Below are 23,178 nucleotides of genomic sequence, written 5' to 3'. Positions count from 1 at the left end.
TAATGCCATTTGGACTGTAGAATTGTTTACATTGATGATATACTCTTATACTTAGATTCCCTACAACTATGCACTTGAGGGTTAAGGGTCTTGCTCAGGGGCCCAGCAGCAGTGGCAGCTTGGTGGACCTGGGATTCAAACTCACAACTTTCCAATCAGTTGTCAAATGCCTTAACCACTAATTTACCACAACCCCATGGTTAATGCTAAGGTCTAAACAGTTACAGATTAGTCCACTCCCCATAGTTTCAAAGATCTACAGTGATTCTTAGGGTTTAACTTGTACCAGTAGGAAAGATTACTTTAGTTTGATGCACCTCACATCATTCATATAAAGGATAATCTAAGAAACTTGGATGGATCAGTCCTTTGCAGCCCTGAAACAAGGCTTTACCATGGAGCCTATCCTTAAGCATCCAGAACCTATTCTGCCCTTTGAGGCGAATGCCTCTGGGGAGGGGGTTATTATCCCAAGCCAAAGATTGTTGGTTTGAGAGGGGTAGTGGTGGCTAAATTGTTAAGACTCCAAGTTGCTGAGGCTCTAAGTTGCTGCTTGGGGGTTTAAGCTGTTGCCCTTAATGGTCGACATTTTGCTCTGACCCCTAGTGAGCTAGAATGTCCAGAGGAAACAATTTCACTGTAATGTATAACTGATATATAAAGGCTTTCTTTCTTTTCCATATCCTCTCATCTAGGTAGCCAGAGAACCTTCAAATTATTACACAGGTTTATTTAGTTTCAATTTAAACGGCTTGTCATTTTTCATAAAATGAAGAGGAGGAAATATGGCAAAGCGCTGTTTTACCAAAGAATAGACACCTGACCTTTAAGCTAAGTACGTTTTAATGGTCAACACTTCCAGAATCATATGGTATCATATCTAGGCACACCTTTGTTTATAGAAGGTTTGAAAATGATACTTTTCACAATTGCCTCATTAACATCGGTCTGTTTGTTTGCTCAGCAATTTTCATTTAGTTCCTGATAGCCTGTAAAGAAAGTACCTTAAAATGGTCATCTCCTCCAGAATAGTATCTTGCAACGTATCGTATCTGGGTACTGCTTGGTTTATAGAAGGTTTTAAAATGATCTGACTTTTCACAGTCGCCTCATTAACATCAGTCTGTCTGTTTGCTCAGCAATTCTCATTTTTTTTCCTGATTGCCCCTGTGTTTTGGTTCTTCAGCTTTCAACCAAACAGTCATTACTGAGTAAACGACTACATGCACAGTTAGTGTGTGAGTTAGTGCACAACCCGAGTGTCACCGCACGTTCCATGGTTATCAATTTCCCCATGATGCATGACTAAATATAATAAGAACGACATTAGGGGTTACACATCCTCTCCTCATGAATCCCACCCCTGAGACAGCTTCACTTCCTGATACATTTCTAGATACGACCCTGTAATTTCCCCAACAATCAGTTTGAGAGGGGACCATGCACCCTTCCATTCATAAAACTCAAACCGGCTCTTAGTGGTGGAGTGAGTTTATTGAAAGCTTAAATTTGTTTCCCAATCTAGATGAGATATCTTTAGCACATACTCTCTGCGTCTTGCATTAACCAGCAATTACAACTTGTTCTCTTCTTGGGTGTGGGAGATCACTGCTTACCGGCAGACAAAAACCAGAAATATCTATGCTTGGGTCCTGAAATACAAAATTAGCATGAGTGATTTGGTTTTCCAGGCATAGCTCAAATCATACACTGGTTAGGAAAGAAATACACCGTTTATATAATGTGTTTTCCCAGAGTTTAAATATAGTGCTAATGTGATTTGTCAGTGGTCCGGACCTAGTAATCATTTAAATAAATTTTAAAAATGAATAATTGCTGCAATCAGAGGTTCAGGGATCAGTCTAAGCATGTACAGTGTCACCCAACGATGCTTTTATTCCTGTTGCATGAAGCACGGATGACTAATGCTAGACTACTTTCTATAAGAATAGAAAGAAACCTTGACCATAGTGGTAATTGGTATTTTCAGGATTCTGTGGAATGATTGCAGACGAATGAGAGCCTTCCTGAGACAGAGGCCATTTTTTAGTGCTTAGACTTTGGGGTATTTCTTGACACATTTTTATTAATTTGAATAAGAATGATTAGCTTCGATTTGATCTTCGATCTTGCTTCACTGTAAAACTACTTGTGATTGTGTAGCTTCTCTGAGGAATAACTTTAATGAAGCTTTAATTGTAGCTTACCTAATTACATTTTTAAAGTCGCTTACACAGCACAACAGCCTTAAACAAGTCTTTAATTTAAGGCTATTTTGGGGGGGTATTACAGGGATTTAATTCATTCAGTTTAATTTAATTTCTACCATTTTTACCACTTTCAATACAAATTAGCAATAACGTTACTTGGAATGAATCATCAACCAACCAAGGTCTGCGGAATGCTACCACTTGTGTCATTTATTTGACATTTTCCTAGCATTCAACACTAAATATGCATCAGCAATGTAATTATTAAATGACTTGATTATGTAGAATTATGGGGAGTAAGAAACATGTTGATGTTGAATGTTCTTAACTTCCCAAAAGGCTTTTACTTGGAACCCTTCCTGTTCAGAAATTTGGAAAATCTGAATTTGGTGTTACCACAAATGACACTGTCCCAGTCTAGAATCCTTAACCATTTAACTGAATCTTTGTTATAGGGTTCTACATAGAACCTGCAATGGCTCCCTTAAATAGACAGCCAAATGTATCGTGGGCCAGATTTAACCATTTAATGTTTAAGGGTCAGTTGAGTTGTGTTGGCAAGTAATTTGTGGACCATGTTGAGAATTCAGGCAGTTCATATACCAAAATGTACAGTTCTGTCCAACTGATATACTGTAGAAGCATATAGATATTGTTGGTTGTGTTTGGTCATTTTTGGTGTCAGGTACCCCCAATCCACTACCCTAATTTTCTGACCCCATTGATCTAAAACCTTAAACCAAGTAATGGTTTTCTGGTTGCCTTTTTAGGAGAACTCATCCCAATAAGTAAAACTCTCGTGTAAAACATTTGGTGTCCATTATGTGCCTATGAATCAACAACCTTTAAGAGTTCTTTAAGAGTCAACCAGAAAACCCTTAAAGGTTCTAGATTCATGAAGATATAATTGCCAGTTGTGGTAATACCAAATTTATTGTGGACAAAAGTGGCCATAAGGTACATAAGAGTCAGTTGAGTTTCAGTGTTGAGGTTTGTGGACCATGATGAGAAGGTATTTCAGGCAGGCTGGTTGCATTTGGGAATTTCTGATGTCAGGTAACTACACAAACCTTAAACCTGGCCACTTTTGACACCCCATACTTTTGCCATTACCACCACTGACCTTAATTTTCTGACCCCACTATTCTAAAACCTTTAACCATGTAATGGTTTTCTTTTTAGAAGAACCCCTCCAAACTAGTAAAACTCTGGTGTAAATTTCTATATAGAACCTCTAAGAACCTTTCAGAGTTCTCTTAGAGAGTCAACCAGAAAACCCTTAAAGGTTCTAGATTCATGAAGATATAAATGTCAGTTGTGGTAATACCAAATGTATTGTGGACAAAAGTGGCCAGGTTTAAGGTTTAATGCACATTAGAGTCTTTTGAATTAATTTTCTGTAATAACTTTGATGAGAAAGTATTAGACCAGGCAAATAGACCAAAATTTAAAAGGCTGTAAAAAGTCATCGACAGGGTTGGTGGTCATTTTTTGGGCTCAGGTAATAAATTCCAGAAAACCTTTAGCCCAGAAAACATTTGGTATTACCACAGCAAGTGCCCATAATTTCACAAAAATCCAGAACCTCTAAATGAATGTTTGCCTGGGAGAACCCTTCCTGATAGGGAAACACTCTCCAAAATAAATTTAAAAGTGTTCCCTCAGACAGACGACCAGAAAATCCTTAGCGGTTTAAAATTCTTGAATGCATTAGAGTCAGTTGTCTCAATACCAAGTTTATTGTGAGCCAGCAGATTCAAGGTTTGTGTGGAATTTGTAACTTAAGCCAAAAAGCTCCCAAATGCAACCAACCATGTCTAACGATTCGGCAGTATTTTCATTTTGGGCCAAAAGTGTCCCAACTGCAAATTTTGGTCCGTTACATGCCGGAAATATGGTTTCAACAAGGTTGTCATTCCACGGTGGTATGCGGGCTGGTAATAAACCAGCGCTCATTTGTTATCTGGGTTCTTTATCACGATAACTCGTACCAGTATATCGTCCTCCAGCATTGGGGCACTTTTTAACCCAGACATTTCGTTTTAAATGAGTAAACATATGCCATGTTACTTCATACTGGTGTCTGACTCACATTTACGGCCCTGATGTGATAACTTCAGATAGCATGCAGTAAACTCGCACATCTATGCTGACAATTACTGTGACCTCTAATGGTTATTATAAAAGAGGACAGCAACCACAACAAAGAGCTCGAGAACAGTAATGACTTCAGCACATCCACATACAGCACTCCTAACTACACATTTTGCTTATTTAGACTTCTAGGTTCAAAACTGCAAAGCGCTCAAAATATCTACTTACTTTTTTCACCATATCTAAATACATTAATTTTAATAGCAGATAGCTCGCTTGATTAAAAACGAAGTGCTAATCCATCCACGTCGTCCATCTGCTGCGTTCCAAAGAAAGTATGTTAATTCATTTTGCTTAGAGGAAAACAAGCTGTTTACTTCTGTTTTCTTTTCACAGCTTTTCACAAAATGAAGCAACAAACATTAAAAAAAAAAAAAAAAAAAAGCGCCAGACTCCACCCGGTTCTGCTCTATCATTAAACTAAATGTTAGTAGCATTTTGAGTCTCAAACCTCCGTTGTGGGTTGTAAACACAAAGATAGTTGAAAAGAAGCAGGTTTGCAAGCAGAGATGGCACAAGCAATGCACAATAGATTCACACGCAAGAGCAAAGTGAAAAAAAATAAATAACTCCCATATTCATAAGAAATCAGGAATTGACAGTGAGAGTTGTAATCATGTACTCAATGCCCAATATAATTCCAGGCCTGTCTCTATAAAATACCCTGTCTCATTGATACTACAGTGTGCAAAATAAAGTCTGTGAGCTCAGGCAGAGCAAGCTCGAACAATACTTATGAGTCTATTTATGTTACATAACTACAAGGTATGTTGAGACAGCATTTTGGAAAATTACACTTGATTGAGTCTAATTCTGAAAATTGTGGATGCTGAAACGAGATTCGTGTCTAGGGGGGTGGTTAATAATACTCTGTGTGACAGAAATTCTCCATCATTTGAAGAACAGGGAACTTCCACACACCCTGTGGAAGATCTTTCCACTTCATCACCCAGGATACAAAAAAAGACAGTATAGATGCAGATGAAGTTTCAACCTCAGAAAGCTTTACAGGTGTCATTAGCTGTGAGAAGATTTACACTCTTCTTGTCATGATCATTTTGTGTGTGTGTGTTACAGTTTCAAAAGGCATGCAAGTCAAGTCAAGTGTGCGCTTGAAAGGTGATAAAATATGACTGGAATAAAGCTCCATAAAAAAAATCTCTGCAACAAACCCCTGATGATGAATATCCTGTCAAATTCGAAGCGATTTCACGCTCTTAAAGTCTGCCCCCTGGTGGCTATCTGTAATACAACCTCCTTACACCACAGTCAAAGGCAGATGTATGTTCCAGACAACCTGTTTATATCTTTTACTAGCTGCTTCTTGGGAGAAGCACTTTTAAAAATACACAAGTACGGCACTATAAACTACTAAGCCTAAAATAGCTGATTTAATGAAGGCCTCACTATACCCCATCCACACAAACCGAGCAAAGTGTTGTCCAAGAAGGGAAAGGAAAGAAAGCGGTGTGTGTTGACTGATGGTCAGCGAGTTTTATTAAGTTTAAACGTGATTGTTGCAAAGTGAAACGAAAGGCAAAGTCAGACACCGCTTCTGCCACCTCAAAACCTTCGTGTTTTTATTTGCCTACTTGTGTTTGGGGGGATATGAAGTAGACCAGACAGTCAATAGAGATGAAAGGTGTGTATGTATATATATATATATATATATTCCCCACTTCAGATATAATATGCAAAAAGGAGCTTTAAATATATTTAATGCAAAATATATATTTAATGCAAATATACAGAATCTACAGAAACATTTCTATCTGCTAAAAAAACAAACATGCAAATTATAAATTATTAGAGAAATTTCTGCAAAAAAACCCCCGGTTTGAATGAAAGTCATGCAATAAAATACTTTTTGGTGGTTTTTGGAAACATTGTCTTTCATGTCTCTTATGTCTCTGATTGTCTTTTATGTCTCTTATGTCTTTTCTATATTTATATCTATATCTTATTTGCAACTTAATTATGAAAAAAAAAGTTAAAATGTAGAATAATAGACAAACAAAAAATAAAGATTGTATGAACTTTACCCACTATATGTATCTTTCTTAAAAGATATTTCTGACTTGAATCCTTTTTAGTAATAAGTGGAAACTAATCACGGGTCTTAGAAGCAAACAGGCATCGTGAAGTGCCATGCCGAGATTGGGCAGATCTGTCTCTTAATTACAGTGGAGCTGAGGAGGAGGGACTCGTGTGGTGGGTGCTTTTTAATGAGACATGGGCCACATACAGTATAAAAACCCTGATCGTTGTGCAGGAGAGCAGCAGATGCTCTAAGGTGCTCAAACCAAGAGGATATACAGCAGTGGGAGCTGCAGTGGTGCTGACTTTATTTATTTGGAACCCAAGCATGCCAGTATGTATCATGTATACCTCTCTCTCTCTCTCTCTCTCTCTCTCTCTCTCTCTATCTCGCTGTCTCTCTCTCTATCTCTTTCTCTCTAATTTCTTAAGTGAGCCTGACTTTAAGAAACTGATGGTAGATTCTATAAAAAACCATTATATCGGTCTATACTTTGACAATAGTTTTTAAAACTTCTTGAAGGATTTTTCAAAATATCCAAAATATCATTGTGTTATTTTGCTTAGAAGAATTTCAGTCATTTCTCATCTCCATCTAACTCAAATCTACTCTGTCAACACACAGATTTAACCTCAGAAAATGGACCTACGAGTAGCAAGCATTCTCCTTCTCCTGGTGGCCCTGGTTGCCGGCCATGGCGAGAGATATATGGTGAAGAAAGTGGTGAAGGCTCCATATGCCGTGAAAAGTCATGGTAAGGTTCCTTTTTGTAGATTCTAGGCTTTTTAGTTTATGTTAGATGAGACATAAACTCATACAGTCAGCTAACAAAAAACAAGCATGGGACATTTTGGAGTTCAAGTTGTGTGTTCATTGCAGTGATTGGTTACAGCGATGCACTAATTCGTCCAATGATGAGAGGCGTCTTGCCTACTGGATGTAACATTGGCACAGGCTTCATGTTCTAAGCTTTACTTCATACATTACTTCTAGCAACTGCATTGCATTTTACTCAATAGAATAAAATTAAAATAAAACATGCTAAAGTAACACAAAGGGCAATTTTTTAAAAACAACTTAATGTTGCATATTTAAAGAAAATACAATTCGGACCAACAGGCCCATGCATTATCTGTTCTATCCATGAGGATTCTCTGCAGTTTTTGTGCTCTAACATTTAAATGAAAAGAAGTTAGAACAATAATGAACACTATGAACTATTTTCTTTTCTGTTTTCTTTTGTTTGCATATTTTTTGTTAAACTTTTTCAGGGTTTTGGTGAATATTCTGTCCCTGACACTTAACTAGCTTTGCAACAGGAATCACAGAATATCTGACATACATAAAATATATTTAAATACTACTACTACTACTACTAATGATGATGATGATGATGTTCTATTTGTAAGACTACAGGTTGTAGTAGTAGTGAATTAAATAAATAAATAAATAAATAAATAAATAAATAAATAAATAAATATGCAAATGTGATCACCAACCTGCATATGTTCCTGGAGATCTACCTTCCTAAAACAATTTGTTCCTGCTGTAAAATTAACGAAGCTGAACAATTAACTAGACTAATTACCTGAAGCAGGTGTGGTGCATTCACTCAGGTTGGATCTGATCTGTAGGAACAAGCTGACTGCATTAAAGGATGAAGGCACAATCTGGAAATTAGATGCTGGAGTTTTGGATTTGGATGAAATGCGAATGGTGTGTTAGAGAGTCAGTGCAGTGGATTAGCCCTAAAGTGTAACTTTAAGACTATGTGAATAGCTTGAACTGTACAAGAACTCATTTTGTACATGTTGAAAAGTGATTTGTCAGGGTGTGTCACAGGCGAGACCTCACACAGCTGTTTTGGTCAGAATGACACAGGGACTACTGCAGTTTACACACCAGTGGATGTGACCACATCAAGGCGCCCTCAAAACATGAGCCCACAATTTCATCATCCTGCAATATAAATACTGTCTAATATATTTCAGTGAACCTGGTGTGTCCTGGAATTATTGCAGGGTGTACGGAAAAGTCATTGTAATATGCTTGAATATCCAGTGTGAGATCCTACTGGTGCACGTTATAAAGATGTAATAATAGTGGCGCTTAAAGCTTTGAAATGATAAAAAAAAAAATATAACAAGCATTGCTGTTTACTATTCTTTATTTGCAATGATGGGGAAAACATAATTAAAATGATATATTAATGGACGTTTCCAGAGAAGCAGGATTTTTGGAAAAAATGCCCTTCATCAGATGTACAAGCAAAGTTCTTCTCAAGCTCCAGGAGAGGAAATCAGTTGATAAATGTTATCAGACAACCTTTCTATCAATTTAGCATTGCAAATTCAATTAGTAGCAACTTCTTTTGCATTTTAAGCCTGATAAGACATAATTTAAAAGTTGCAATTAAATTTTGAAGTATGCAGAGTCTTCACAAATACAATACAAATGCCAAGCTTAGCATGGTCAAAGGACCCTCCTGTCTAATTTCTCCAAGATAGATATAGGCCAAAGATCTCCTTAACCATCCTCTGGTCAAAGAAAGGTCCTAGTCATGGGCCTAGTCATAGTGTTTCTAAAAAGAAATGGTAGCACTTACAACATTAAACAAAGCCTTACTTATGCTATCCACATCCCCAACCCTGGCCCTGGGGTACCCCCTGTCCCTGCACAATTTAGTGTTTTCCATGTGCCCTGAAACAAATTAGCTGATTAATTAAGACAGTTATGTTGGGAGCAGGGAAAACTAATATGTGACATATACTATAGTATACCAATTTAAAACAGAATATGCTTAGGTATTTCTTCTCCTGAATTGTTGAAATGACTAGGACTGTTGCACTAAGAAATAAAATGTCCATTTGAAACACACTGAAATACCTTTATTTTTCTTTCAGTGGTTTCTGTAGCTGGAGAACCAGGTGCCCCAGGTGAGCCTGGTGAACCTGGACCTCCTGGACCTCCCGGACCCCCTGGTGAGAGTGCTGTTGGACTGCCAGGGCCTGAGGGCCCACCTGGCCCACCTGGACCTTCTGGCTACTCAGCACCTGGAAAGCCAGGCACTCCAGGTGGACCCGGCAAACCAGGTGCACATGGTGCACCTGGACCTAAAGGAGATACTGGTTCACCTGGTCCTCAGGGACCAAGGGGTGCTCCTGGACCTTCTGGTATCCCTGGGCCTGCTGGTCTATCTGCCACTGGCAAACCTGGACCAGCTGGTTTGCCTGGATCAAATGGACCAAGAGGAGAACCAGGTGCTAAGGGACATCCAGGTATTCCTGGTGCACCAGGACAAAAAGGAGACAGAGGTATTGGCATTCAAGGGCCAGCAGGTGAAACTGGTGCAACTGGACCTATGGGACCTGTAGGCGCACCCGGTCAGCCTGGTGTTGGTAAACCCGGTAAACCTGGCTACCCAGGTGAGCCAGGTAAGCCAGGTGCATCTGGTCTTGATGGGGCACCTGGTCCTATGGGACCAGCTGGGCCAAAAGGCCACACTGGAGCTCCTGGGGTTGGAATGCCAGGTAAACCAGGTGATAATGGTGCTCCAGGATTGCCAGGCCCTACAGGCGCTAAAGGTCCTCAGGGAGCAACAGGTGCACCTGGTGCTCCTGGTAGTCCAGGCTATGGTAAGCCAGGTGCTCCTGGTGCGAAAGGTGACACAGGTCCAGTAGGTAGCACTGGTGCAACAGGTCAGAAAGGTGAGCCAGGTGCAAGGGGAGCAACAGGATACACAGGCGCAACTGGCCCAATGGGACCAGCTGGTTCTCAGGGTCCAAGAGGTTTCCCAGGTGAGAAGGGACCTACAGGTGAAAAAGGTGAATCAGGTCCAATGGGACCTCAAGGCTTTAAGGGACATAAGGGAGATCAAGGGCCACAGGGACCTGAGGGCAAATCAGGCTATCCAGGTTCACCAGGCCCACAGGGCCCAAGGGGAGCCACAGGTGCTCCAGGTAGCAAAGGAGAGACTGGTGAGGCAGGTGCAACTGGTGCTCCAGGAGCAACTGGTCCTGTTGGACCTAAGGGCCATACAGGAAATGCTGGACCAGCTGGTGAAACAGGGCCTGCAGGTGCCACAGGTACAAGAGGACCTACTGGTCCATCTGGTCCACCAGGTGCACCAGGAGCTAAAGGTCACCCTGGTCTTCCTGGTGCACCTGGCCCTGCAGGTCTTGCTGCTAAAGGAATTCCTGGACCACAAGGTCCACCAGGACTTCCTGGATCAGATGGTGCTCCTGGTGAAAGTGGACCAGCTGGCCCTCCTGGCCCACCTGGTCCACCCGGTGAGGTTATTATTGCAGAAACTAAGGGAACCTTTGTGAAGGAACCTTTTGTCAAGACCCCAATGTCTGCTTTTACTGCCTTAACTATGACACCTTATCCTCCAGCTGGTAGCCCTATTAAGTTTGAACAAATTGTCTACAATGCTGAGAATCACTATGACCCTGAGACTGGTATCTTTACTTGCCAGATTCCTGGAGTGTATTATTTTGCATACAGCATGCATGTGAATGGAGCTAATGCTCTGGTGGCACTGTACAAAAATGAAGACCCAATTATGTTCACTTATGATGAGTACAACAAGGGCTTCCTGGACCAGATGTCTGGTAGTGCTGTCCTTCAACTCAATGAGCAGGACACCGTTTATGTCCAGATCCCTGATGATGAGGCAAACGGTGTCTTTGCTGCTGATAATGTCCACTGCTCCTTCAGTGGTTTCCTGATTGCTTCTACGTGATGCAGTTATCCAACCATACCATAACTTCTAAACATTCTTACTATTTCTCAAGCAACAAAAATGTCCAAACAGGTTGTTCTTTGGTTTTGAGAAATAGAAGTATCTTGACTTGAAAATCCCAAGCAGTGGGTGCCAAAAAGAAGGACCTAATTTATGTAACAGGCTATCAGGGACATAAAGGCAGTTAAATGCATAAACAGTCATCTTTATTGGATTTGAGTGGAGAAAGTATGTGAAGTTTAATAATTATTAAATGTCCTGACAATTTTTGTTCTTTTGTTCTTTTTCTTTTTATATTTTCTAATTCGAAAGGGTGATTAAAATTTTAATATTATTTTTTTTTTTTAAACCTTGTTTTTGGTAATGTTTTCTTAACAAATACACTCAAAGAATGATGTTCCTGATGTTTGTTTCTGATTTAAACATTGTGAAATATCGTACAGATTATTAAAAAAATGTACAAGACATCCAAAGCAAAAGCAATTCCAAATGTTATGCCTTAAAATGTAACTGTACTTTGTAAACCATAATGATGAAAATAAACTGTCTTAAAGATATTTGTTTTTTTTGTGTGTGTGTGTGTGTGTGTGTTGGAGATTTGACTTGCTATCATACCCACAAATAAGGTGTTGCAGCACATGAAGCTAAAAATACATTCTATTAAAAATAAAAAAATAAATAAAAGTAATCCAGCAGCAAATATATTTTTTTTTTTTATGGTTGTGGCAGCATTATGCAGCATTTACACCTTTTAAATACTGAGGCAAGGTAGCATTGGCACTTAACAGCTTCAAGGGTCCTTCCTTCAAGGGTTTTCCTATGGGTTCCTCTGGTAATGTCAGTACGTAGATTGGCTACTTTAAAAAATGCTCCTATGTGTGAAGCTGTGTGTGCATGGTGCCCTTTGATGCACTGGTGGACTATCTAGGGTGTATTCCTAGCTCATGTCCAGGGTTCCTGTGATGATTGGTTTTGGATCTGTGACCCTGAAAGCACTTTTCCCTGAAAAGGAATGAACAAACTAAGAAAAACAGACCTAATATCTACACTTACAATTGCCAAGTTAGTTCTTTATTGTTATTGCATGCAAAATCCAATATTTTCAACATTTTGTTCAGCTTTTAACATTTACCAGAACTCAAATACCTGGTCAGAGTTAACTGTCTGTAGGTGTAGGTCATAGTTTACACAATATATTTCTTGCTCTGGGTTGAGTGTATGTAAATAGTCCAAATATTTAGAGAGATGTGGGGAGTGTCCCGTGGTACGCAAGTTAAAAAAAAGTTATTGGTCAGTCAGACCGTCAAATAGAAGCTGCTGGGTGGAGTTTAACCAAGCAAGTGGCAACCACAAGCCACAGGAACCTTAATGCACTGCCATCATGTGGCTGAGTCGAAGGACCCTGGGGGTGTGAGGAATTTAAAGGTAGAGGTGTTCCAATGTGGGGCAACCAAAGATTTTCATTTTCATCCTTGTAGGAGTACCAGCCAAACAAAGCGAAAGCCACAAGCATGAGATGACCTTAGGTTAGCATCCAGAAGGCACGTTTAGTGCACAAACTCGGAACAGGAATATTGGGTGAAAACACACCCTACTTGTGGTCTCCAGCTGAGATGTAGGGTTAATCTGGGAGTGTAGAAATGGTATGGTGTAAAAATGTCTTTAACTGCTGTGGGAAATCTAAAAACATTGCAGTGGTGTCTGTTGTCATTGCTTGGGTTAAGGTTTAGGTTTTCTACAGGAAAATACTATTCTGGTGACATATCAGCACATCGGCTTAAACGTTTGTTTTATGGACTCCAAAAGTAAACCCTAAATTATCTCACTATGGAACACTTTAATAAGGAAATAAGGAGGGGAAAAAATACATCTGAAATGTCAGCCAACAGGAGTCACAAACTTCAGTCCAAGATGACCCATGGACGGGGCAGGATTCTGTTTTCCTTCCTCACAGGAACACACAGGATTTGTGCCAGAGACAAAAAAAATCACTTAATTATCTGGTTGAACTGGGTGTGTTAAAGCAAAGGAAAACTCTTAACAATAAAACACTGAAACATCCAGGGTTACCATTTCAGAGAAGTTTAAAAATATAGAAATATTATAAAATATATATAATATTTGTGAATTATTTTTTTATAACACGAGTTCATCTAAATGGGTTCAGTAATGAAGAGTTGCAAAACACACACACACACACACACACACAAAACCTTGTTATTAACAAAGAACATGTAATTGTAACTGTGGTGAGGTTTTCTGTGAGGAGAAGCCTATTTAACCTTTATGGAAGGAGTCTCCATAAATGCTACATTAATTTTTAGCTTGAACATCTTTCATTAACTTGTTCAGTTTGGTTAAAGGATTTCCGACATTACCCACAATGCCAGCTGATGGATGACCTGCTAATTCTGGCACCAGAGAGATTTAGCCCGCACTTTATGTCTACTTAAAGCAGCGGTGATTGAGTCCTTTGGCCTGTCCAGCTCTCTTAACTGTACACTCTGCTCATCTGAAACAAAGCTTGATCAATAAATTCCTAATCCAAATCTCTGCCCTAACAGCTGGACTACATCATATAGCTGCATTGCATTCTGGATCGTTGAGTTTGCAGCCATTAATGTGCGATGGAGGTGAGAAAAGAAGCTGTTGGCGTTTATGGCTCAGGATGTTAAACTCCACTTCACTTATAAGGTCCTCTGTGTCGTCAGCATTAACCGACACACTAGAGCCACAAGGGTACTAAAGTTTTCAGCATGAGTGGAGGTTACCTTAAAGATAATAGCCTGGTTAAGAAACACTGATTTTGATCAAAAGAAGAAAGCTTCATGTGTATGAGATGAATTCATTCAGGATATCCCGTAGTGCTTGAAATTATTTGTAGATACAGGTTTTACTTTGACCCACAAGGCCTTGTTGGAAATGTTCTATCTATTCATTTCTCAGCTCCTTTAACAGCTCTTGTGATTACAATTGATTTTTTTTTTTTGGCCACCAAATAAAGAAATAGAAATGAAACTGTGTTAAAAGCCATCATTCACTAAAGCTGTTTCTTTTCAGTTGTGATTATGACATAACTAGAAAAGTTGGCCCAGTTTTTAGACTTTTAATGGCTTATAGAAATAAGGTGCTGGATTTAAATCCAGGATCTGAATCCGTTCAGTTTCACCGTGTGGACCACATGGTGGTGCTGTAGTGCATAGAATCGTTAGATACCTACATCACAGTATTTATAAATAGTCTATGGTTTGTGTGTATCTTAAATGAAATCAAACACATATCCAGTTGTGGTTAATTTGGTTGTGGGAAGCAAATCCGTTTCTATGTGAGGAATAAACCACTCCTGGATGTGCTGTTATTGGAAAATATGATGGTGACGTGCTGGTGTGTAATGTGGCCTGTCGTGATGTGGAGTTACTGTTAGCACACTGAGAAGCAATTATTTTTCAATTAGTACTCATACACCACAGAAATGATTTGTTTTATTAAAGAGAAATTGTAGTTTTTATCCATTTATAGTTACGTTTAATGCCATGGAACAAGCATACAAGTTCTTGTTCCCTCATCAGTCTCCCTTCATTTTTATTTCAGTTTTCATTTGAAGAAAATGCAGCTTGTTAATAGGAAACCTCTAAACATAACTTCCTCCCTTCATAGATTTCCCCACAGAGGAAAAGGTAAAGGGTATAATTTTGCCTCAGAGTGCTCAAAAAAGCGCTGATGGAAATTTTTTTTAGATTATGGAGCATTCACCATACAAGTCCATGTGACTGAGTTATCCCTGCAAAAGCGATAGCATATTAGAACGAGCGCATTATTCGTGATAAACTTGTCCAGGTGGATTTATTGTCAGAGCTGCTGCTATGGAAAATTAATCAAAACACCTTTATTAGGCATAAGTTCCAGAAAGGGTATGTTGCGGTCCAGCAATAGATGGATTTAATCAATACTATGAAAGAATAAAAAATCTAAAAAACCTTGCACGATTTAAGACTTACTCGTAGCATTGTAGATGACCCCACACACCCCTCACACACACTCTTCACCCTCCTATCGTCTAGAAAAAGGTACCGAAGCATTCAGGCCCTTACAACCAGACTGAGTAACAGTTTCTTCCCTCAAGCCATCAGGCTCCTTAACACCCAGAACAGAACCGTACCAAACTAACAACTGTGTGAACTGATCTTTTCTGAACTCAAGACTCAAACACATACATGTCTGTAACTCCACCCATATTATAACTGCTTACATGCTGTTTTTGCACACATTCCAAACCGCCACTAACTATACAGAAGTTCATATGTTTACAAGAACCGCCTTGTTTACAGTTCTCCAATTTAGCACATTGTACTGTATAACATATACAGAATGTATAGCGGTCAGTGCTATTTTGTCTATAATGTGTCCTGTATTGTGTTCTTGTCTCGCACGGTTTGCACACGTTGCACTTTATATGGCTAGGACAGTTTACTTTCTGTCCTTAGCTCTATGTTTTATGTCACACCAGGGTCCTGGAGAAACCTCGTCTCATTTCACTGTTTACTGTGTCAGCTATATAGGGTTGAAATGACAATAAAAGCTTCTTGACTTGACTTTAAAAATACACAATGTACATGACTTCAAGTTGTTTACTTAAAAAAATAATACAGCCTTCACCCAAAATGTTGTGTATTCATTAAAAATGTAACAGATTTCTTACCTCTCTTATGAACTGCTTTAAACCCATAGCCTTAAAATTATAGCCTGGCATCTGAGTTTAGTCCAGGACTAGATTTAACCCATTTCAATATATCTGGCCATTTTACACAACAGCCACATCCGTTATCCAGTTCTGTTCCCAACTGACCAATAATACACACCTCAACCCCACAGCACCTGTTTATTATTCAGACATCCAGCAGGACTGATGAATTGAGAAGTGGAAAATTGGAGGAAATGAGAAATAATCTTTTAATTTCACACCTTTTTACGATACCTGGGTATGACAGGCAACAAAATGCCAACGTTCCAGCATTTTTGTCAGCACAGATAAGACTGATGCACACAAACCTGTTGCTGAATGACCTGGTTTCTCCTGATCTATGATTGGTGGAGACACTGAGGAAGAAAAAGTGGTGATTGGTCAAGAGGTCTTTGTTTCAAAATGGTAAGCCTTGAAAAATATACAAAAATACTAAATATCTCTCTCTCTCTCTCTCTCTCTATATATATATACACATATATATAAATAAAATCAAACCTTTGCAGAATACAGTTACATTCTTCTTCATCTTATTATTGCCATAAAATATATAATATATTATACTTAATCAGGTCTTCACTTTAGAACTATTTCCTCATAGAGCCAGATTTCTCCGACATTAAGCTTACAAGTAGTAAATCTCTACAACAAATAATTATAAAAATGTAAACAATTTTTTCCAGACATTATTTTCAAGAGCTATCAAAAACGTCATTTAAAAAACAAAAAAAAACAAAATTATTCTTCTATATCTTTATTGAGAACAAAATGAGCTACAATACTAATGAATTAAGTGTTATTTTTTAAATTTAAAAAAAGATTTTTGTATTGTTCCACTTCGACATTTAACTTAAAGAAATAAAAACAAAAATAAATGTTAAAAAAAATCCCACCAAAATAAATGAAAAAAAATTAAAATTACCCCCAAGCCCCGACACCGCAAAAAGAAACAATAAAATAAAAATAATAATAAATAAAAAATAAAATCCACACACCACATGCACTGCTTTTTAATCCACACAGAGACACTTAATTCTTTTTAATCCTTTATTTGTGTTTTTTTGTGCCCGTTGAAGTTGAATTCATACTTCTGTATGCAAAGTTACATTCCGTTTAAAAACCAGGTAGTGTCAGACCTTGAGTATTTACAGCAAACTGTAATCTATTTGATTGCACTGGCAACTTTTATATATACTTGCACAGCATCAGAGGAAAAAACAAAAAAATCTAACTGTATTAGTCATCACAGGTCAACAGGTTGGATCTACAGCAGGGTTAGAAGAGGGTCAGACTTTTACCTACAGGACTGAAAAAAGTTTTAAAAAGATTTAAAGACATGACGAAGCCTATACAAGCACACAGTGCTGCCGGAAGTGGAGCGGTGCAGCTGGTGTAATATCTGAGCACCCGTTCTGAACGATTTGTGCGACGTGTAAAAACCGAGCGGAATTTGATCTGGGATTCGTCTACACGCCTCGTTTGCTTTTTTTGGTAGCACCGCTTTCCGAACACGCACTGGAAAAAAACAAAACAAAAACTAAATCATATGGCACCAATTACTTCAACTAACATTGCAGTTTCCTAAAAAGGTTTACAGGTATGAAAGTTGAAAAGGAAAAAAAAAAACAAAACAAAACTGCATCACACATATGCACACATCTCTCACACACACACACGCAATACTGTAACAAACACAGTTGTAGGAATTGAAGCACGGTGCCTTTCATGCTACAATCAGAGATCCTTCGTTGGAGCACCACGGAGACACGACGGATGGAGGAGGAACGGACTAATTATGACAGGGATTAAGACAACTTTGAAAGGTCATTGGTAGGGTTTTTTTGTACAAAAAGCCTCCGTGGTTCAGCTCCTTATTACTTCATTAAAAAGCCGTTATCATCTGGTGAACCGTGTTACTCTTCAGCAGCAGCAGCGGCAGCGGGTTGAGCATCTGAGCTCTCGGCTGGTGCCGGGGCTGCTGCTGCTGGCTCTTCGGCTGCGGCTTCGGCCGGTTTCTCTTCTGCTGGCGTCTCGGGCTTTTGCTCCTCACTTGTTTTTTTCTCCTCGTCTGCACTCGGCTGATCGGCTTTGGCCCCCTCGGCTGCTTCCTCTTTCTCTTTCTCCTCTCCTCCAGACGCCTCTGGCTTGGCCTCCTCGGACTCGGCTTTATCTTCGCCTTCCTCGGCTGGAGCGGCCGCCTCCTCTGCCTCGGCTTCCTTCTTGGCGCTCTTCTTAAAGGAGAAGCCGCTGAGTTTGAACGGCTTCTTAAAGGAGAACCGCTTCTTCTGCTTGGCAGGCTCGTTGCTTCCTGACGCGGCGCCGTTCTCTTCAGGTTTGCTCGAGTCCTCGCCGTTGGCTACCGGGGCGCTTTCGGCTGCGCCTTCCTCCGCCGGCTTCTCGGCCGTTCCGTCTTCGGCCTTCACCTCGCCGTCGGTGGCGTGTTTGCCGTTGGCCTGGACCTCCTCAGCGGCTCCATCTGCCGTAGGGGAGGCATTGCCGTTTGTCTTAGCGTGCCCGTTTTCCTAGAAAGGAATGGAGAGGTCCATAAGATGTTTTCACATACAGCTGAGGGACTATAAAGCAACCCAATCAAAGCTCAAGGGATTAATCTTCCCGATTGGAAGCTCATTTGTTCTTTCTACATTCAGTACACTTTTGTGCTAAACATAATCAAATAATAATAACTTAATCTTCAGAATGTTTCTCCACTGGAGCAAAGTTAATACCCTGAACAGAAAAACCTACCTTTTTTTTATTTTTTTTTTATTATAAAGATTGAGACGGCGGGGGGTGGGGGGGTGGGCAAACCGGCTTGCTTTGCTGTACTGAAACAATAATGAATGCATTCAGTGTACTTCCTACGTTGCATAGAATTTGAGTGCAAGTCGTTCGACACGTATTGCAGTCATTTCTTTAAAATTCTCCTCCACTGGAGTCCCTAGGATTTCTTCAGGGACCGTGTTGCTACACAAAAGGTTACTCCAAGAGCCATCATTTTAATAAAATATATTAATTAATTTATTTTTTTTTAAATAAAGGGAAACAAATCGGCTTGCTCGGAAGCAGCTGAGGCGATGATGAACGTTGCTGTATAGATCAGAATTGTTTCAGAAAACCAAAAATAAATCTTTTGGAGCCTAATAAACAAGATCCCTCCCTCCAGTAGTCATGTCGCAACACGGTTGCTAAATTATAACAACCCCCCCCCCCCCTAAAAGACCCTCCATGTTGAAACAGTCTCAAACTGAGACACAGGAGATGAGACAGATCGACTCACTCATCAGTACCAAAGGAACCGATAACCATTCCTGCATTCAGTAGACTGCCTGTGCCACACTTGAATTTTCCCATTTTGCCCAAATTGAGTCTGATCCCAAGTGGTTTGCAGTGGATTTGCTCGCCACGTGGGTGATGCACAGTGTCTGGATGGAAGCTCCTGCTGTCTGGATTGGGAATGCAAGATGGAGGGTTTAAAAAAAAAAAAAAAAAAAAAATCACAGCAACGACACTTCCAAAATTCATTGTGCTGGAATAATCCGACTCGGGTTCACAACACAAACCTGTGGCACAAACAGGCTAAAAATGCCACTTTGCTCAAGGATGATACTTTGATACCCTTTCATTTTGCAGATGAGGTTCATTCCTAAATTAAATCAAGGCGTGGTGCTTCCATGGCTCTGCACGCGCGACGCCAAGCAGCCTTAACAAAAGCAACCGAGCTGCTCCCTTTTGTTTTTGTTTTTTTACCCCATCTAAATCTAAAATGAAATCTAACTAGGGTTTGTTTGATCCTAAATAGAAATGAGGCGTGATTTGACGGCATAGATACATTTGTGCATGTGAGATGAATTACCAAAAAAGAAAAAAGAAAAAGAGGCGCTACAACAATGCAAGTTGGAATTTATAAGCTACAAAATAAAAAACGCATGCACGCGCGTGGACAATTTCCTGAAAACAAAAACAAAATAATTTCATAAGCCATGCTTTTTCCTTTGAAATGAATAAAAAACACTGCTTTTTCCAACCCCAGTGAGTCTTCATTGTTCTTTACAGTCTTTCAGGGATGCTGCTTCCCTCCCATCGCCCACACAGTTTTAAGATCCACATATTAAGACATATATTAGTCTTTTTTCTCTCTCTCTCTGGATGTTTGTTACCTGTCCGTTTGCTTTTTCTGCAGCGGTTTCCTCTTTTGCACCGTTTTTAGCCACTTGAGCTCCCATGCTTTCACCAAAATTCACGCGCAACAAAGAAAACCCCGAATGAATGAATGAACAAAGAGCGACGGACCGCGCGAGCGCCTTCTTCTTCTTCCTCTGCTGCTGCTGCCTCTTCTTCAACGCCTTCTCAACAAACCAAAAAAACCCACGGAATAAAACGCCGGGACGAAAACACGGCCTTAAAGTTCACACGTGGAGTAACAGTAATAAATTATTATTTTTTTCGGAGATAATTACAGACAGAGAGATATAGGGGTATATATAAAAAAATAAAAGCTAATGAAATTGCTTCTTTTGTTAATGAGATGCGATGTACAACGCCCGAAATTCCGTCATCGCGAAAGAAAAGCGGTCGCAGCCAATCAAAAGTCGCGTCTTAAGAGGAGGCGGGGTTTGGGGGAGTGAAATGGGCGGAGCAGACTCAGGGAACAGCAACTAGTGATAAGGTTTATGTAATGGATTTCTAATCTTGATTATATACAAATAATTAATAATATAACATCGACTGATTAGAGTTTTCATTAGTTTTAACTCTTATAGACAGACAGACAGACAGACAGACAGACAGACAGACAGATAGATAGATAGATAGATAGATAGATAGATAGATAGATAGATAGATAGACAGACAGACAGACAGACAGACAGGTAGACAGACAGACAGACAGACAGACAGATCCTGTTTTGGATCCTACACTATTCTGCTCTACTTTAGTTTTGATGAACATTAATAAGAAGAAATATTTGTAATATTCATATTTATCCATTAATACATTAATATATTGTTCTTTTTTTATTTTTACTCTAACAGTATAATGGAATTGTCTGATCATTTGTAACACGGCTTACATAAAGCAATAATACCAATACAGCACATTATAACCAAATGTAGAAAGAAAGATAGATAGATAGACAGGCAGACAGACAGACAGATAGGTAGACAGACAGACAGACAGACAGACAGACAGACAGATAGATAGATAGATAGATAGATAGATAGATAGATAGATAGATAGATAGATAGATAGATAGATAGATAGATAGATAGATAGACAGGCAGACAGACAGATAGATAGATAGATAGACAGACAGACAGACAGATAGACAGACAGACAGACAGACAGATAGGTAGACAGACAGACAGACAGACAGACAGACAGACAGACAGACAGATAGATAGATAGATAGATAGAGACAGAAATAATACAATAATATAATTAATTATCTTTACAATTATTTTTGTAATATTTACATTACTTACAATTGTTAGTTATTTAACACTAGTCATATAACATTGGTTCAGCAATTAGCGTTGACATCTCGCATCTCCTCGAATTCTTCTTGACTTCTCCAGATTCCTTGGATCTGAATATTGAGCTCAAGAGTAGAGTCTGTGTAGAATTGTTGTCCATGTTGTCTCTACATAACTGGATTTGGATTTGCAAAGCGGAATTGTCTCTAGGTGTGAATGTGTGTTCACGGTGCCCTGTGATGGACGGGACTGAATGATATCCCCATCCATTGTGTATTCCGGCCTCATGCATAGTGTGTCTGGAATAGACTCTGGATCCACCATGATCCTGACCAGTGAGTATATAACATTAGGTTGATCAAAGTTTTATATACACTGACCAGGCATAACATTATGACCACCTGCCTAATATTGTGTTGGTCCCCTTTTTGCCGCCAAAACAGCCCTGACCCGTCATGCACTGTGTATTCTGACACCTTTCTATCAGAACCAGCATTAACTTCTTCAGCAAATTGATCAACAGTAGCTCATCTGTTGGATCGGATCACACGGACCAGCCTTCTCTCCCCACATGAATCAATGAGCCTTGGCCGTCCATGACCTTGTCGCCAGTTCACTATTGTTTCTTCCTTGGAGCACTTTTGATAGATACTGACCACTGCAGACCGGGAACGCCCCACAAGAGCTGCAGTTTTGGAGATGCTCTGATCCAGTGGTCTGATCACAATTTGTCCCTTCATCAAACTCGCTCAAATCCTTACGCTTGTCCATTTTTCCTGCTTCTAACATCAACTTTGAGGACAAAATGTTGACTTGCTGCCTAATATATCCCACCCACTAACAGGGGCCATGATGAGGAGATCATCAGTGTTATTCACTTCACCTCTCACTGCTCAGAATGTTATGCCTGATCGGTGTATATTAAGTATTATAATACTTATAATATATAGTATGGGGTCTCTGGATTATTTTTTGTATATGTAGATTTTAACAAGACTTCTGTTTTTCAAGAGTCATTTTAGTAGGTCAACAAGATGATCTTTGCACCTAATCTCCTAAGTCTGCTGACCAAAACTCAATTTCTTTAAGGTCTTATTAATCAATCCATCTCATTTTATTATCTAAACCCCTTCATAAAATAATGTAATATGCTTGTTCCAGGGGAAAGCCCCCCCATAAAACCCCTGATGACGACAACGCCAGATCAATGTGATGAACATAATCGAGTGATTCCATGATTGCAATCCCTAATATTCCTTTCTGACAGACAGAATTTGGCGCTTTAATGAGTAAAATGGTTAAAATGAACAGGGTTGGGTTTTTATGCATAAAATTAACAAATACACAAGATGTGCTTGACTAGCATCCATGCTAATGACACGAGGAAAATTCCTCTCTCTCTCCGTGTCTCTCTCTCTCTTTCTCTCCAACTCTCTCTGTCTCTGTCTCTCTTTCTGAAGACTTTCCCGTTTCCTCCCTTGTTGTTGTTGTTGTTGTTTCGGCTGCTCCCTGTTCGGGGTCACCACACATCAGCGATCATACAATTGCAATTACAATTTACTTTGTTAATTATTGGTCTTTAATTAAGTGGATCATCTGCCCTACAAGACCCTGTGTACGAGTTGTTACTATAGAAAAAAATAACATATTCGAATGAGTGCTTCAATAATTTCCTGTTATATGAAAATATTCATATATCATCATATTCACGCGGTTGTATTGGGGGTACAATAGAAAATGAATCAACTTCTGATTAGTGAGTATTGAGAATTAAACAGGATTGTGTGTAGGTATAAGGGACATTACGTGGGATATTATA

General features: G+C 39.4%; 2 protein-coding genes across 2 annotated transcripts; one reads left to right on the top strand and one right to left on the bottom strand.

The window, feature by feature from the left end:
- Positions 1-6,597: 6,597 nt before the first annotated feature.
- On the top strand, positions 6,598-11,703 carry col10a1a (collagen, type X, alpha 1a). The gene is made up of 3 exons (XM_058398344.1): positions 6,598-6,735; positions 7,027-7,156; positions 9,306-11,703. The coding sequence occupies exons 2-3, from the start codon at positions 7,042-7,044 to the stop codon at positions 11,144-11,146; spliced, it is 1,956 nt and encodes a 651-aa protein (XP_058254327.1). The 5' UTR covers positions 6,598-6,735; positions 7,027-7,041; the 3' UTR covers positions 11,147-11,703.
- A 5,217-nt stretch (positions 11,704-16,920) lies between these two features.
- Positions 16,921-20,425, bottom strand: marcksb (myristoylated alanine-rich protein kinase C substrate b). Its single transcript, XM_058399915.1, has 2 exons — positions 20,045-20,425; positions 16,921-18,409 (listed from the first exon to the last, which is right to left on the bottom strand). Exons 1-2 carry the CDS (start codon positions 20,108-20,110, stop codon positions 17,801-17,803), a joined length of 675 nt encoding a protein of 224 aa, XP_058255898.1. The 5' UTR covers positions 20,111-20,425; the 3' UTR covers positions 16,921-17,800.
- Between the last annotated feature and the right edge of the window lie 2,753 nt (positions 20,426-23,178).

Source organism: Hemibagrus wyckioides, linkage group LG09 (genome assembly GCF_019097595.1).
Source record: "Hemibagrus wyckioides isolate EC202008001 linkage group LG09, SWU_Hwy_1.0, whole genome shotgun sequence".
Taxonomy (NCBI): Eukaryota; Metazoa; Chordata; class Actinopteri; order Siluriformes; family Bagridae; genus Hemibagrus; species Hemibagrus wyckioides.
The sequence above is the reverse complement of the archived record's forward strand: the minus strand, read 5'-3'. Positions and strand labels throughout refer to the sequence as shown.